General features: G+C 45.8%; 2 protein-coding genes across 7 annotated transcripts in view; both read right to left on the bottom strand.

Annotated features, from left to right (window-relative positions):
* TATDN2 (TatD DNase domain containing 2) overlaps positions 1-12,266 on the bottom strand; it is a 29,636-nt gene extending 17,370 nt beyond the window's left edge. The window contains exons 1-4 of one of the 5 annotated variants that reach the window (XM_034658766.1): positions 11,921-11,939; positions 11,373-11,437; positions 10,848-11,258; positions 1,794-2,288 (exon numbers count right to left, since the gene is read on the bottom strand). In XM_034658766.1, the coding sequence (XP_034514657.1) occupies positions 1,794-2,288; positions 10,848-11,252 (900 nt within the window). In that variant the 5' untranslated portion in view covers positions 11,253-11,258; positions 11,373-11,437; positions 11,921-11,939. Of the gene's footprint in view, positions 1-1,793; positions 2,289-10,847; positions 11,259-11,372; positions 11,748-11,857; positions 11,971-12,120 lie in introns of those variants that run through there. The other 4 variants (XM_034658765.1, XR_859046.3, XM_034658768.1 and 1 more) reach the window with 4 other exon arrangements.
* Positions 12,267-14,120: 1,854 nt separating this feature from the next.
* IRAK2 (interleukin 1 receptor associated kinase 2) overlaps positions 14,121-17,544 on the bottom strand; it is a 65,235-nt gene continuing 61,811 nt past the window's right edge. For both annotated transcript variants that reach the window (XM_011232039.3, XM_011232040.3), the window contains 2 exons: positions 16,210-16,501; positions 14,121-15,273 (listed from right to left, as the gene is read on the bottom strand). In XM_011232039.3, the coding sequence (XP_011230341.1) occupies positions 15,161-15,273; positions 16,210-16,501 (405 nt within the window). In that variant the 3' untranslated portion in view covers positions 14,121-15,160. The remainder of the gene's footprint in view (positions 15,274-16,209; positions 16,502-17,544) is intronic.

Genomic DNA, 17,544 nt, shown 5'->3' with positions numbered 1-17,544 from the left:
CCATCACATGTTGGACAGTGAGGACCCAGGTACCTCCCTCAACCTGACTCTCAGAGCAGCACCAGCCAGATGTGTGCCTCCTCTGTGGGGGAGTGGAGCATTTCTCCCAGGGGTACTTCATCTGAAGATGAAGCCACAGATCCAGTTGGGGCCCCCACAAAATTACCCAGGGTCATCAGCCTACGTTGAAACCAGCAGTCGGTAAGCCCATCCACACACTTAGAACTTCAATCAGCTTTTTAAAGTTCCATCTTTAAACGCATCTCAGTAGAGCCCAACCATAAAAGATAGAAACCAAAATACTTAAGAAAAAAAAGAGAAAAAAATCAGAAGGAAACTCAGAGAAAAAGTAGTGTAGAAAGTAGAAGGAAACTTCAAAACAAACCTATAATATTCTCAAAGAGAAGGCACGATCTCAAAACAAGAACAGGATGCTCTAAAAAAGGAATATTCAAAACATTACACTAACATTCTTAGAAATTATGTCAAAAATGGGGAAAAAATATTATATACACTCACCTTAATTACTCATAAAGAAAGCAAAAATGAAAGAAAACAGGAAAAAACGGGAATTCTAAGGAAGCAATTAAGAGAGGTACACCTCCAAGAAGAAAAATGGGATTACTTATTTCAATAATATCGAGGAGAATTTTATGGCATTAGCAATCTGGGGATGAATTAGTGATAGGTACAGAGAAAACTAAAGGAAAAAAACAAGGCAATGATGATCTCCAAGGAACATAAACTGTGCGAGAGGAAATGTGATTCGAGTATACGAGGTCACTCTGCTATGAACTTGGTAATAATAAAATCTTCAAGAGATTTAGCCAGAAACTGTGTGACAACAACACAGGGAGCTGCGAGGAGAGGTCACAGGTTCATGGGTATGGTACTGCCGAAGTTAGTGTGGAGAACTAAATTCTCATCTTGTAAGTAGGCAGTCCACAGATGTCTACAACTGGAAAATCAATACACAGTGCAAGATTATTCAGAAATACGGAGGTAAGTACTAGAAGAAAGAGCTAAAGAGATTCAAGGAGCTTCCATTAAAGAGCGTAAGTAAAGAGAAGCAGAGATGGGTACAACAGAGGAATGCTTCCTCCTCCCCCACCCCCGTCATAAACTATGTTAAAAATTGCTAGTTTCCCTCCAATACCGTTCTTTCCTTCAAGAGCAATAAAAGTGATCTGGATATAAGTCTCCCAGATGAAAGTTAATTTCCAGAGTCTCTTGCAGCTCAGTGTTGGCCAGGTTTCTAGATCCTCGTCAATAGCTAAACAGAAAAGACGTGGACAACTTCTGAGTCAAGCTCTTGAAAGGGAGGGAGTGTATTTTCCTCTTCTCTCTTCCCCTTTCTACTAGCTGGAATGTCAACGTAATTGTCCTCAGGGGCCTATCCGAGCAGCCACTCAGACCACAGACGGAGACTGGGTTGACACAGCAAAGTATCACGACAGATGGCACCAGGGTCCCTGACGCTGTGCAGCCCTCCTCAAGCCAAACTTCTATTTTCTTTAAGTCGCTGTTATTTTAGCCTTTGTTAGGGCAAGCAAATACATATCCTAACAAACACAGAAATTCTAAATTGAAAGAAAAAAAAAAAAGATAGCACTGAATTGAGATTTCTTAGTAACTCTGAAAGGTATTGTAGAAAAGAACCACCAGTTTGTCCTGGAGTCCTCGGTAAGTGCTGTGCTGCTCTTAATGGGTAACACTCAGGATTAAACTAGAAAGACCAAATACATATCATCAAGACAATTAAAAACCCCATGCTTGGTATAAGCTCAACTCACCTTCTGGCTTTCTAAATGAGAGTCAGAGTCATCCAAAAACTCGAGGGCTGGAGAGTGCTTGTCAACGACAGTCCTTCGGTCACCAGCTGTCTCCTCGCTGGGTTTCTCCTGAGGGTCTATCACCACTCTCCTGTCGCAGAAGCTGCTCCTCTCCGGTGCAGGCTTTTCATCCTCTGCTCTCACCTCCGGGGCTGACTCTTTCCCTTTCTGAGGAGGAGACACAGTGACACTCCTGGCTGGCCCTTCTCCACGGCTAGGGCGCTCTCCTTTGGTCGGTGTTGCCCTTGTGGCACCCTCTCCCTTCTTTTTTGGCATCGACTTTCCCAGGATGCCCTGGATAGCCTTCAGGTAGATCACTGTAGAGCCCTGGTCTCGAAATCTATCCCTCTTCCTTTTCTGCACCTTGTTTGGTTCCTCATTTGTATCATTCCGACCCTCCGCTTCAGCTGCAAATTCAGAGTTCGTAGAGTTACGAGAACTATCTTTTGAATCAACCTGGAAAGGGGGGGAGAAAAATCACAGTTCGTGAAAGGATTATCCGAAGGGCGATTACGGAAGGTTACAGTGGGTAAGACAAAGATTCTCTCCCGGAGGTTTCCATTCCACCCCACTGAGAAGTGCCACTGTAAAATGGCCTAATTGCTGCCATTTCTTATGCTCATCAGGTAATACCCTCACACTGCAGCAGGCAGGAATGAGCGGAAAGGTGAACAGTCTAATAACACTAGACTGTAAGCTCCTTGAGGCCAATAACTACCACACACTTGAGAACACACACAGGCAAAAGGGCAGCTCAAAATTTCAGCACCGGAAGGGTCTCTAGAAACCAGCTAACCCAATCCCACATCTAAGAGTCAAGGAGACCCAAGGGCCCAGGGAGGATAGACTCCAATCTCTCTAAGTCCTGAGGGCAGAGTGCAGGCTTTAATCAAGTTCTCTGCCAACTCCTTGCCCTGAATCAAAACCCCAGCGCTGGAAGGTATCTGGTCTCCCAGAGAATGCTACAGAGTCAGTCCAGAGACTGGAACTACCCCCTGACTCTTAATCTCCTCAGAAACACAGGTGAAGCCTCAGCCCCTTCTTGCCTTCCCCTCAGCACTTACTCATTCCAGGAACGAGAATGTTTGTTTTCAATGTTAATTTACGGTGAAACTCAGATCCGATCCAATCCCACCATGGGGTAAGAACGCTCCACAAATCTATCCCTAGAATCATCTCGAAAGCAGTGAAGTCCAAACCTTCCCAGCTATGACCTAGATTGACCATTATCCCAAGGCCTTCTACAAGCTCCACAACTTGCACTTCTAATTCATTTGTATTAAATCCCTCTCAAATATACAGAGAAAGAATTCCACACTAAGCTTGCTTATCCTTTTTCTCTATGAGGAAAAGTGGTCTACTCCAAGAGATGTCCATCAGTAAGGGAGTGGTTACACAAAAAGGCTTACGCTTATTTTATCGACTTCTCATACTATTTGAATTTTTTTCCAAGAAGTACGTATTATCTTTGTTTAAAAAAAAGTCTTTTGAAATACGTAAATCTAGACAGTAGTATGGCATAGTTTTTACTAGAAGTACTCAAATTGTTGGCAGCTACTAACTTTGATGAGATGGACAGGAAAGGTGGCTTCTACCTTCATTTTAAACCTCTCTCAATTTTCTAACATGGTGGACATTTTTAAAAAATGTCTATAGGGATCATCTGTGAAAGGAGATGATAAGCCTTTTTTTATACCTTTCCATATGAAGAAAATCTAATAAATATTAAGAACAAACTTCAAGGCTCCCTGGGCATGCCCTACGGGACACGGCCACAACTTCCCAGCCTGCTTCTCCGGGCTCACTTCTCTCACTACTGTCAACTGCCCACCATTCTCAGACGTCCCCACCAGACCGTCACCGGCAAACCTAATTCCCTTTGCTTGTGACACCCTTGCCTCAGTCTCATTTTATACTTGATAAGCTCCTATTCATCCTTTAAGTTCCCAAATCCCTTCTTTGACCTCCCCACCTCTGTCTATGGGACCAGCTACCCCTCTCCTTGCCCTCCCACCCCCGCCCCAGGGCCGGTATAGGACAACATGGGAAGACAAGGTCCACAACAAACAGAGGAGCCCCTGCACCTTCTGAAGGGTCACAGCTCCTCACTTCAAACAAACTGCTGCCACTCACAAGTACAGACCCAGAGTCATGGATTTCAGTTTTTCAAATAAAACAAGAAATCTCAAATTGAATTCATTTTTCCACCCAGCCAGCAATTTTTTGTTGAGCATTTACTACACAGAACAGGCACTGTTCTGAATCGGCGGGTTTAGCATCCAATGAAACATACACAAATACGTGCTACCGGACCTTCTATTCTAGGTGGTGAGGGAAAGGAAAACCAGAAGAAAGGCAACATATGTATGTCAGAGAGTGAAAAGTACCAGAGGGAAAAAGAACACAGGAAAAGGGAGTAGAAAGTGGGGAAGCAGAAGAAGGTCACTCAAGTCTCCAGTTCAAGGTAGAGGTGTGGACTGGAGGCATGTATTTTTAATGTGAAATCTCCAAAATATTGACTCTTTTGAGGACTTAGTGGGGCCACATTCAGCCTATGGACCACTGGTTTGCCAACCCTGGTAGTGAAGACCAGGACTATACCTGTGGGAGAAAAAAGGCTTAGAATCAGAATACTTTTTTTTTTTTTTTTTAAGATTTTATGTTTTTGACAGAGAGAGAGAGGGAGGGAGAAGCAGGCTCCCCGCTGAGCAGGGACTCAGACACAGGGCTTAATCCCAGGATCCTGATATCATGACCTGAGCTGAAGCAGACACTTAACCGACTGAGCCACCCAAGCGTCCCCATACCTTATGTTTTCATGTGGCCTTATAGTTCTCAGAGCTTCCATGGCTGTCATCCCTCTCGTAACATGGCATGTAAATGGCAGAACCAGGAGGCAAACTCAAGCTCCCCCTAATATCCTGGAAACCAAGGAAGAATAGCGGAGGTACGAAAACTGAGCAACAGGAGCAAAGGCTGTGATGTCAAAGACCATGAGGACCTGAAATGGAGCCAGATCACCCAAGATTTTCAGAAGTGGAGAGGAGGCTATAAAGGTAAAGATTAGGCCTTATGTTCAAAAGAAGACACAAACCACCTGGCTTCATACAGGAGAGATTTCATTTTCCTGGCAGTACTGCATGGTGAATTATGCATCTCTGAAGGCAGGAGGGAAAGATTCAGTGGAGATGCTGTTCCAGCCCTCATCACCGTCAGCCTGCACGATTTCAGCGGTTCCTACCCAGCTCCCTGCCTACACCCTCCCAGCCTTTCTCCACAGTGTGCCAGAGGAGTTCTAAAATCTGCCAACATCACACCTCTGCTTAAAACCCTTCAGTGCTTCTGCATTTGCCCACAGGAACATCCCCAACTCCTGACCCTGACATCAGAAGCCATTCACAGGCTGGACCCCATGCATCTTTTCCAGCATCCTCTCCTACCTTTGTCCATATACCCAGGTGCCCAGGAATGAAGAAGGGCGCTGGAGAAAAGGGAAGTGAGGACTTTCAGGAACCAGTCGTATCCCAAGCACTTCAGACCAGCAGCACTTCCTGACACATTTTGGACACACGTTGTTATGCTGCCTGAAATGTCCTCTCCTCCTCCTTGTCTGTCAGGAGAACTCTGATGGCACCTCTTCAGTGAGGACTTTCTCAACATTAGTCACTCATTCCTCTGACCCTTGGTACTTTCAAATGCCCCTGTTAATAACACTCCACTGCAACGCTCGGTGATAAAGGACTTTTCAGTGCCTCAACCACTGCCTTCCTCTTCGCACCTCCAGCCCCTAGCACAGACTTCCACCCAAGCACCAGACATCTGCTGGGTGAAGACGCAGGAACCAGAATCACACAGGAAAGCTCTGTCATTCGAGAGCCAAGATACACAATGGCTTTTTGTGTCTGGGCCGTGCCACCCTGCAGAGAGCTCCTCAAGGGGAGGGTCTTGCCCTCTTCATCTCTCCGTCCCTCATGCTAACACTGGGCCTCGACAGAGCAGGGGCTCAGAGGGCCGCAGTGGTAAGAATGCAGGCTTTGGAATCTCCAAGGAACTGTTGAAAAGGAAAAACAAAGCTGCGGCATCACAATGCCAGATTTCGAGCTGTACTACAAAGCTGTGATCACAAAGACAGCATGGTACTGGCACAAAAACAGACACATCGACCAATGGAACAGAATAGAGAACCCAGAAATGGACCCTCAGCTCTTTGGGCAACTAATCTTTGATAAAGCAGGAAAAAACATCCAGTGGAAAAAAGACAGTCTCTTCAATAAATGGTGCTGGGAAAATTGGACAGCTACATGCAAAAGAATGAAACTTGACCACTCTCTCACACCATACACAAAAATAAACTCCAAATGGATGAAAGACCTCAATGTGAGACAGGAATCCATCAAAATTCTAGAGGAGAACATAGGCAACAACTTCTATGACATCGGCCAGAGCAACCTTTTTCACGACACATCTCCAAAGGCAAGAGAAATAAAAGATAAAATGAACTTATGGGACTTTATCAGGATAAAGAGCTTCTGCACAGCCAAGGAAACAGTCAAAAAAACTAAGAGACAGCCCACGGAATGGGAGAATATATTTGCAAAGGACACCACAGATAAAGGACTGGTATCCAAGATCTACAAAGAACTTCTCAAACTCAATACACGAGAAACAAATAAACAAATCATAAAATGGGCAGAAGATATGAACAGACACTTTTCCAATGAAGACATACAAATGGCTAACAGACACATGAAAAAATGTTCAAAATCATTAGCCATCAGGGAAATTCAAATCAAAACCACACTGAGATACCACCTTACGCCAGTTAGAATGGCAAAGATAGACAAGGCAAGAAACAACAATTGTTGGAGAGGATGTGGAGAAAGGGGATCCCTCCTACATTGTTGGTGGGAATGCAAGTTGGTACAGCCACTCTGGAAAACAGTGTGGAGGTCCCTTAAAAAGTTAAAAATTGAACTACCCTATGACCCAGCCATTGCACTACTGGGTGTTTACCCCAAAGATACAGACGTAGTAAAGAGAAGGGCCATATGCACCCCAATGTTCATAGCTGCATTGTCCACAATAGCCAAATCATGGAAGGAGCCGAGATGCCCTTCAACAGATGACTGGATTAAGAAGCTGTGGTCCATATATACAATGGAATATTACTCAGCTATCAGAAAGAACGAATTCTCAACATTTGCTGCAACATGGACGGCACTGGAGGAGATAATGCTAAGTGAAATAAGTCAAGCAGAGAAAGACAATTATCATATGATTTCTCTCATCTATGGAACATAAGAACTAGGATGATCGGTAGGGGAAGAAAGGGACAAAGAAAGGGGGGGTAATCAGAAGGGGGAATGAAACATGAGAGACTACAGACTCTGAGAAACAAACTGAGGACTTCAGAGGGGAGGGGGTGGGGGAGTGGGATAGACCGGTGATGGGAGGGCACGTATTGCATGGTGCACTGGGTGTTATACGCAACCTAATGGAGCATTGAACTTTACATCGGAATCCAGGGATGTACTGTATGGTGACTAACATAATATAATAAAAAATCATTTAAAAACAAAAAAAAAGAATGCAGGCTTTGAAGTCCCATTGATCTGGGATAGCACAGCTTTGCCACATAAAGCTGGATGGCCTTGGTCAAGTTACTTAACATCTCTGTGTCTCTTTCCCAGCACCTACACACGCTAGGTGCTCAAATATTTGTTAACCAGTATGTAAATATTTGTTAACTGACACATAAAGATAATCCTGCCTATTTCACAAGACTCTCAGGATTACGTGAGAGCTTATGGGTCAAACACTGAGAATCCTATTTGATGAAAGTCTATCACATCATAAATGCTCCAATTCTCCCTTCCAGTCTTTCTTCCCTAAAGTGAATATAGAAATGTAGAAAGGTCATACTAAAGACTAATAATATAAGGTAGGTGAAGGTGCTCACAAGAGACAAATTTAATCTTTTTCTCTTTCTCTACAAGAAAGGAAGATCAGCTACCATTAGAATTTGAGAAAACCTCTCAAACAATTGTCCTAGAGGAAATAAGGAGCAAACAAAAAGAAGTTGGCCAGCAGCAATCTCTAGTGAATCCAAATTGCCCAGTCTAGCCATGGTCTGAACGGGTTCCCCCAAAATCCATATGTTGAAATCTAACCCCAAGGTGACTGTATTAGGTCCTTTGGGAAGTGATTAGGTCATGAACGTGAAGCCCTCATGAATGTGATTAGTGCTCCTAAGAAGTCCCCAAGAGACCTCCCCTGCCCACCTCTGCCATGTGAGGACAGAAGGAAAAACCTGCAAACCAGAAAAAGGCCCTCACTTGACCATGCTGGCCCCCTGATCTCAGACTTCCAGCCTCCAAACTGTAAGAAATAAATTTCTATTATTTATAAGCTACCCAGTCTGTGGCATTATTACCAAAGCCAGAACATTCCCCTCTGAATATTCTGCGACCTGGCTGAGACCTCTGTGCTGCAGCTGGGGAGGAGACAGATAATGGGGGACTCACAAAGCCAAGTGTTTACCTCTCAAAATTTACAGAGCAAATGCAGAACAGGTGGATAGGTGGGTAAAAAGTAGGAATAAGGAGACCACAGAAGAATGGAGGGGGAGAATATGTCGTTTTTGTGAGTGCCACTGGGCTGTGCTTGCTGACAGGACTTAGGACTTACCAGAAAAACGAGTTGGACATGACTGCAGAGTACAAGGGAAAGAGGTGCAGACTGAGAGGAAGATAAGAAAGGCATTTTGTAATTCATCAAGATGAGTCAAGTACTGTACCTTGTTTTCAAACTAACTACAGGCAGAGCCCTTAGCAGTGCTAGAGAGGGACAATTAAGATTAATAATATCAACATCCCCATAATCTAGCCTCACTCAACACGAGTGATCTTTCAAAAAGAAGGCACATCTGCCTTCCCTGTGTATAAAACTCTATAGAACTCTCTAATGGCTTAGAATAAAATCCAAATTCCCTTGGTTACTAAAGCCCCGTTGCAATCGGCCCCCTACCTAGCTCTCCAGTCTCCATTCTGGGCTATTATGCTCCACACATATCATGAGACAGTCTTGTGACTTCTCAAGCCCTCCCACCAGGATGTGTGCTCCTCAGAAGCCATCTCAGGGCTCCACAATCCAACAGAGCGCTTGGCACCCAGTAACCCTCAAGAGCTTACTGACTAAAAGCAACGCACTAACCCCACAACTTCTGAGACAGGAGCAGACTACTCACTGCTCCATGCTTAACCATTAAATTGATTTTGGCAAAACAAGACCCCTTAGGCCTAAATAAGATAAAAGTGGGTCCATGATAGAATTAGACCCACCTGGATTAAAGGCTATACCTTCAAAACTTGGTTCCTGGTCTGCAGGACAGCCTGAGCCAGGGATGCAGCACACCTGAAAGACAGGCAGATTCCTGCCCTTCTCAAAAGGCTTCATTCTATCTCTAATCATCACTGAAGTCAAACGCAATCAATCGAGATTATTTCATACTGTGCCCAAGAGAAGTGAAAAACTGTTATCAAGGATTAATGACAAGATTCAATTGTATGGGCAAAGCCCCATATTTACTTGATTTGCCTTTAAGTCATATTCAATATGCATTTTTATGCTAAAGACAAAGCTTTTGAAATCACTATTAAAAAAAAAAATCCAAGGGCACCTGGGTGGCTCAGTCGGTTATCTGCACTCAGCTCAGGTCCCAGGGTCCGGGGATTGAGGCCCATGTTGGGTCCCCTGCTCGACAGGGAGTCGCTTCTCACTCTGCCCCTCACCCCGATCATGCTCTCTCTTTCAAATAAATAAAATCTTAAAAAACAAAACAAAACAAAAACCACCATGTGCCATACAGGAGTTCTATGAGGTCCACAGTGAAAGCACCTGGAGCGATCCACCCAAGAGTTCCCCAGGATAAACGGCCAACGACAGCCTAGTTTCTCAGCTCCACATAATTTAACCACTCAGCAGAAGTTTAGAGACAAACCCACTTTCCTTGGGGCCTTTTTTTCATTGCTTTTGTAAGATCACTTTATCTGAAGGCAGCCCATCTCAGCCAACTAAGACTTTTCCTCTACTCTTCCACATACAGAACTCACCTCCAAACCCAGAATGCAAACAGTGATCTGTTTTGTTACTGGAGAATCACAAGCAACTAGAACTTTCCTGGGATGATCTAGGCCCTCAAAAAATATTTGTTCAAAACCTGACTGAAAGAACAGATGAAGCTCCCACTTCAGCCGGCGACGTTAGCTAGTACTCACTCACTCACCAGGGAAACAGCCGACTATGAGATGAATTGCGTTTGTTTCTATTTCTCACAGACTCAATGTTCAACCTTTCCTCACCAGGAAAATTTCACCGTTTTTTAAGTTCATATAAAACGAAACAGTGGAGGAAATATACCTCCTCTGAGAAACCTTCCTGCATGTTCCCCATGGGGAACTAAATGTTTAAGCTCCAAAACAAACTCTACCCTACCCACCAAGCAAAACCCCAAGGTGCTAGAAACTATAACTTTGGTGAAAAGCTACACCAAGAACCAAATTCTTATTTTCAGTTCTATGACTCAGAGAGGTGCAAAGTACAGGGGCACAAATCCTTAAATCTACAACTGAAATAAATAGGTTACGGGAGTACACGATGCACCTTCTACCCAGGGATCCTCCAACCTGGCTGCACAGTACAATTACTGGAGGAGCATTCCCAAATCTGGAAACTCAGACCACAACCCAGCCCAGTTAAATCGGAATGAGAAGCAGGGACAAGTATTTAAAAGCCTTCCAAGTAGTTTTAAAGTGCTGCCAAGTTTGAAAACTACCTCTCTATGGCACTGTAGGCCACCCCGCTGACCAACCCCTTGGTCTCCCGGGCTTGCGATAAGCAGACCTCTGGGAAGACCCCAAAGATCTTGAAGGACATGACCCCTTTCAGGCTCCTTCCACCAACAGCTCAATCCACGTGGAAGGGGCTTCACCGATTCCAGGCGTCGCAGCCACCTACCTTAAGGCTGCAGGCTTCCTCCTCTAGAGAAGCCATTTCTTCTGGAGAGGGGTTGACAGGGCGAAGAGGGGATCCCCCTGATGAAAGGAATCCCCGTTTGCTCCGAATCAGGCAGCCTTTGGCGGCAGCCCCGCCCACACCTGGGCCAGAGGAATGTGAGGAGGAGGAGGAATTTCTGCCGCAGGATGAGCCCCAGGGCAACCTTGGCGTGCAGGCCACATCGTCCTCCTTCTGGACTTTCAGGCGCTTGGGGCTGCTGGTCCCTCCTGAACTCGACGCAGAGCTAGGAGCTGGCCGGCTGGAGGGGGCCACATCACTGGGCTCCCGGCGGCAGCTGCGCTTGCGGGGACACCCTTCCGAAGTGCTGCTCCAGTGGTACTTGACCTTGCGCCGCTCCGACGCCATGGGCACCTGCAAGATAAAGAGGGGGCCTGGATTCCAACACCAGCCCTCTTCAGACTCCCGCCACCCTGGGTCTCCTCGGGGAGGACAAGCCAGAAGGTCAGAGTCAGGGGCCTCACTGACCTTTCCCCCTTCTTTCCACTGCCCATCACAGTTCTCAAGGTTTCGGAGATGCCAACGCGCTTCGCCTTAGTCAAAACGATCCGAGATTTACTAAGGGCGTCGGTTTGGTTTCCAAACCCACAACGTGCTTCCGCGATCACCAAGCGCTTCAGTTTGCACAACGCTACTAGGGAGATGTCAAAGCGCTTCCGGGATTACAAAGCGCTTCGATTTAGTTTGCAATACAGAGCCCTTCGGGGATGTCAAAGCGCTTCAAAAGACTACAAGGCGCTTTAGAGTCCACACATGGCGACCGGACCCACAGCCTTTGGCGGGCGCTTGGCCCAGAGGCCCGGAATGCCGAGGGCGGGCCGCAGGGCAGGGCCGGACCCATCGGCCGCCACGGGACACCCTCCGGCTCGCCCGGCCGCCCCTTCCGTCCCTGCCGCTGCAGCCCAGACGTCGTCCCCGCCGCCCCCACGGCCCGAAAGTCCCGCCCCGGCCACCTGCTCGCCTCCCGCCCCAGTCCCGCAGCCCCGGCTCGGCCTCCACCCGAGCTCGGGACACACCGGCCTCCGCTGCGCCCGCCTCCCGGAACGAGCCCTGCGGCCCGCGGCCCGGCGTGCGGCAGGGGAGGGCCTTCCCCAGAACGGAAGGCACCCATTGTTCGAATCGGCAGGGGGCGGGACTCCGAGCAAGACGGAGCTCTCCTGTTGGCCAGGAGGCTTGGAGGCATTGGTCGGAAGCAAGGCGGGGCGGAGCCACTCACGTGGGCCCGAAGAGCGCGAAGCTAGGCAGGGCCGCAGTTCCTCCGGCCAGCCTTCGGTGGGTTTGGGGGCGTCCGCGGACCTCCATCCCACAGTGCCGCTCCCCGCTGCTCACCGCTTCGCGGCTTAGCCAGACGGGTTCCCGTCCCGACCCTCTCCTCGAACCCGCGCCAACATCATGACCCCATTTGCAGAGCAGGAAACTGTGGCTCAGAGAGACCAAGTGACACACCCAGAAAGTGGCAGAGTCGGAAGTTAGGAGCCACAGGAAAAAAGGGCTACACAAAAATGTAAAATGTAAAATTTTCACTGGGCGAAAAATATCAGCGTAACAAGGCACAAACTTAGTAAAATATTCGCAACACATGACAAAGGGCTGATGTCCTTACTATCTAAAAACTTTTAAGATTTTATTTATTTGACAGAGTGCGCACAAACGGGGAAGCAGCAAGAAGCAGACCCCCCTCTGAGCGGGGAGCTTGATGTGGGGCTCGATGGATCGCAGGACCCGGGATCATGGCCTGAGCCAAAGGCAGGTTCTTAACCTACTGAGCTACCCATGCATCTGATGAAACTTTCTTAATGAGATACTTAAGTATTAAAATGGAAGCATGTTAACTAGAATTAAAATAAAACCTTAAAAAAATAAAATGGAAACAGAAATGAACCAAGGAACAGACACGAATTACGAAGGGCTCTTTAATAGGTGAAAAAAAAATGGCTCTACCTCTGTCACTTAAAAATACAAGTAAAATTATAAATTTTCACCTATTAAATTGTCAATGATCAAAAAGCATGATAATATTCTTTGTAGCTGAGGATGTGGGGAAATGCATTCCCATACCTGATTCAGTGTAAATTGATACAACCCCTTTGGAAGGCAGCACCGTTTGTAGTTACCAGAATGAAAAACCACCTCAAAATCCAGCATTGGAAACTAGTCCTATAAATTATGGAATATCCTTAGAAAGGAATACCAGGCAAAAAGACTAAAGTAATCCAAAAATATTAAGGAAGAACGGCCAAAAAGGATGTTAGAAAACATACACATGCTGAAGCCAGAAATTCCAACTGCTTCAGTTCAATCTAACTCGCAGTTTTGATTTTCTAATGAAAATTTTCTAATGAAAATCTAATGATTGCTGAAGTTAAGCAAAAAGATAAAATTTTCATCATCTTTTGGAAGGATACCCCAAACAAGGAACAGTGGTTGCCTCAGGGCAGAAGAAGGGAGACACTAAAATCCCAGTGGGGAAAAAAGGCTTTCTTTCCACCACATAATCATTTGTACTACTGGATTTTTTTTGGTCATGTGCATTTATTAACTAAAAAAAAAGTCAGGCCTTCCCTGTGAGGATTCATAGAAAGGCATCATGGTGCCTGTGAGCCCCTGGAATTGATATACAGAAATGTGTGTGTATGTATTTACAGCTTGCTAAGGGGAAAAGGTCTGTAAATTGTCAGAAGTTCATTGACCTTTCCACAAATGTATGAAGCTGTGGTCTGGAAATGCAGGTATGTCTAGATAACCAGTACCCTATTGGCACTAGCCCTCTATTGCTCAAACAGCCCTGAAAGTACCCTACTCATAACTGTAAGGTGCTTACCACATGCCCGGTCCTGTCTGGGGCATGTAACACACTCTAGTTGAATCCTCACAGCCACCAGAGTTTAAAACAGGGGTGTCAGTACAGATTACTGTTCTCTGGGACTGGAGCCCACCCAGCTTGTTACATATCAGTACCAAGCTGACCTTGTTCGGGGACTACTGAATGCTTTCATGAAGCAAGATCTTCCCCTTGCCCTGACAAACCCAAGAAACGGGTACCATTGTATAGATGAAGAAACAGAGGCTCAGAGTAACTCCCTAACTTGACCCAAGATCACAGAGCTACTAACACCAACATTTATAGCCAGCACCCAACTCTTAGGTGCTCCATGGGTACAGAGCACCTTCTCCAAACAAATTCATCTGGACACAAAACCAATTACAAGAGATCTGTTTGACTTTATGAATGTATTTTTATTTTACAAAAAAAGAAAATCACTACAGTAGGCTTCTTTAAAATAGGACGCACTGAATTTAAAATAACACTTGTTTCACAAAAAGATTTGCGACATGACTTTTCAGAAAAATACCCAGTGCATAAACCTTAGGTACATGGCAGAAATATATGTTTAATGTCTTTTTATTTATTTTATAAAAAAGGACACGTGCATTTTCAAAGTACTTCTATAGCCATGTCTCACCTGTTCCTTCCAACAACCCAGTGAAGGAAAACAAACAGGTGTTGCTTATAAGAAAACCAGGGTTCCAGGAATTAAATAATTGGTTTAAATAGCAACAGAACTGGGCATGAAACTAGCTCTCTTGAGTCTTCATTCACCCATAAATAATACATACTCTCAAAATAAAAGCTCCACTAAAAATATTAGCATTAGTGGGATGGGAGGGTAAAGGTGTGGAGGAGGCATTAAATAAATATCTGTGGGTTACAGGATTTCTGAGGGAGAAAGTAGAAAACCTGCCGAGCCCTCTGCCAGGTGTCTGGCATGTGTAAACTCAAGACCTTGGGCTGTGGATTAAGAACTGCACTGGGCCACAAGCTAAGAATCTTTCAGGCCATGGAAACTGGCAGGTGGTTGTCGGCAAATATGACCCAGAAAGATTTAACTTTGGAAAGTGCCACTGACAATCCTCCCTCCATTCTTGAGGGGTGTGAGCTGGGTATTACCACACACACCCCAAAACCACAAAATCACCCACATCCTGGGCCCATGGATCAGGGTTTCCACTTTGGTCTCCAGATGCCCAGCTCTGATTGACAAATCCCAGAAAGAACGATGACTTCATGGATTTTTGTGTCTTGAAAAGCCAAGGTCCCTTCCTCCCTAACTCACTCTGGTAAGATGGAAGCTTCTCTCTCCTGCCCAGGAAAGCTGATGTTTGGTGTTTCCTGGGAGATTATGATTCTGCCTCAGATTTTTTTCTTGATTTGGTGTTCATCTTTCCAATTGAGGACAAGCTGTGCTCTCTAGTCATCAGGGGCCAAAAAGCTCAATGCTGTCCAGTTTCCCTTCTTTGTAGAACACAATATTCTCCATCAGTTTCTTTTTGGCCTCATTGATCTCGATTTTCCATGAAGTCTCTGCAGCTGATGTTGAACAGAAAGTTTAAAGAAAGAACTTGAACAAAAGGCATTTGGAAATAGTTACTATTATTATAGTTCTTATAAAGTCAGACTTGGTCAGTTTCTCACTTAAATCAGATTTGTGAATCAGGCCCTGAGCGTAATGAGCATTTTCATTATTTCTGCCTTTGCAGTGAAGTCCCACCACCTGCCCCCACTTTTCCAAAAGGAGGGGGCTTCCATGCTCCTTCCATGGGTAGGAGAGGTTGGGATGAACACTTACACCCTCTCTCTCTTTTCCCTCCTTTCCCAGTGGGAGGAGGAGAAATAGGAGTGGTAGAGCCTGGGACGTTCATTAAGCCATGTTTACTAGGGGAGAGGGACACTGCATTGAAAAGGCCTTCCAAATTTTTATTTCTGAAGGAAGCCTGGGATATTTAGATAGGAGAGAGATAGGAAGAGTTTTGACTTGGTCCCTAAGTACGATGGGGAGCCACACAAGGGCTTTAAACAAGGGATGGCATGAGCTGTTTTTTAAAAACACTCTAAAGATAACATAAAATAAAATAAATAAAAACCACTCTGGCTGGTCCCCGGAGAAAGGATGGGGTAAGGGGCCAGAACGGATTAGGGAGGAAGGGAGGATACAGAAGGCTGTGTGGTCATCCAGCAAGAGGACAGTAGCTTAGCCAAAGGGGGTGGGAGGGAGGTGAGGCAATGCAGAGAAGCAGTTGGAGCTGAGAGATATTTAGGTGATGGACCGGACAAAAGGGGCCAGAGAGAGAGGTAGGTATCAAGGATGACCCCCATCCAAGGTTTCTTTTTGTGCAGTCTGCTGGTAGGTGAATGGCTGAATAGTCAAAGAATGAGTGAATGAGAGCGACAGAAGAAATAAATGATGGGCTGAGTTAGAGACGCATGAACGAGCTCGCATATGCACTCAGATCTCCACACACTTACCGTCCTGGGGAGGCTCCGGACTGCCACAGGCCACAGTGGAGCTGTCTGCCTGCACTCCCCCACAGACCCGCAGGCTGCCTTCTCCATCCTCTGTTGAGGGGAGTGAGGCAGCAGCCCCAGGCCCGGGTACTACCCTCATGGAGTAGGAGGCATCGAGGCTGGAATTGTCCACGTCATCTGTTTCTTCTGGGGTGTTGGAGGAAGAGCCTGTGCCCTCAGAAAGCCCACTCAAAGGCAGCAATGTCTCCTGACCTCTGAGCCGCTGTTCCACAGCAGCCACAGAGCCACACACCTTGGGGAGAGAAGAGACAAGAATTCTTTCTGAAATTGGGGCACCTGGATGGCTCAGTTGGTTAAGCATTGGACATTTGATCTCAGCTCAGGTCTTGATCTCAGGATCGTGAGTTCTAGGCCCACGTTGGGCTCCAGGCTGGCCATGGAGGTCTACTTTAAAAAAAAAAAAAAAGACTCTTTCTGAAATCAAAAATCTTATAGGTATCCCAGGCCTCAGGAGATACAATGAAGAATCAACATGTTGATTCTTGTTGCTTTGTCTGGAAGAACAGTGAAAGCCCTTTGAACAGAGCTGATGTTGCCCCATCTACCTTAGCCATAGATGAGAGCACATGACCAAGATGGACCAATCATTGTATCCTATTTCTCTGACAAGTTAATGATCCAGGTTTGGGCATGTGACCCAAGCTGGCCAATCAGAATCCTTCTCTGGGATTTTCTACCTAAAACTTATTGACGAAGGACTCCCGATTCCTTTCTAGTGGTTGACCCAGACTCTCCACCTACAAAGAAAACCCATTCACAGTAGGAAAAAATGAAGACCCCTGCAAAGAATAAAGCAGAGGCAAGAGATGGAGAAGTGGGGCACAGGCACAGAGACACAGGTAAATGCACATTTGCTCGTGGAGACCCTGGGTCTAACTGGCCTAGCAACGCCTGTCCTGTCTGCTGTTTGGTTACATAAGCCAATAAATTCATTCATTCATTCATTCATTCATTCATTCACTCATTCATATAGTGCCTCCCAATCTCCCTTGCTGTGTGAGAGTGTGTGTGTGTGTGTGTGTGTGTGTGTGTGTGTGTNGTGTGTGTTAGAGAGAGAGAGAGAGACACTAAGAGTTTGACCTGAGTTCTATCACTTTGAACTGGAAATGCCCTAAGTAATATAGATATTACTTACCCTTGAGGTGTTTCTAATTAAGGACGTTAGGAAATCAGAAGGAGGCAGGGAAGGAATGCTTCTTCTTTACACACACACGCACACACACAAACGGCATACATACATACCCTTAATAACGACACATCTCACTTGCTCAGCAC

Source organism: Ailuropoda melanoleuca, chromosome 4, assembly GCF_002007445.2.
Source record: "Ailuropoda melanoleuca isolate Jingjing chromosome 4, ASM200744v2, whole genome shotgun sequence".
NCBI lineage: Eukaryota > Metazoa > Chordata > Mammalia > Carnivora > Ursidae > Ailuropoda > Ailuropoda melanoleuca.
Note: the sequence above shows the minus strand (reverse complement) of the source record. Positions and strands in the feature narration are given on the sequence as shown.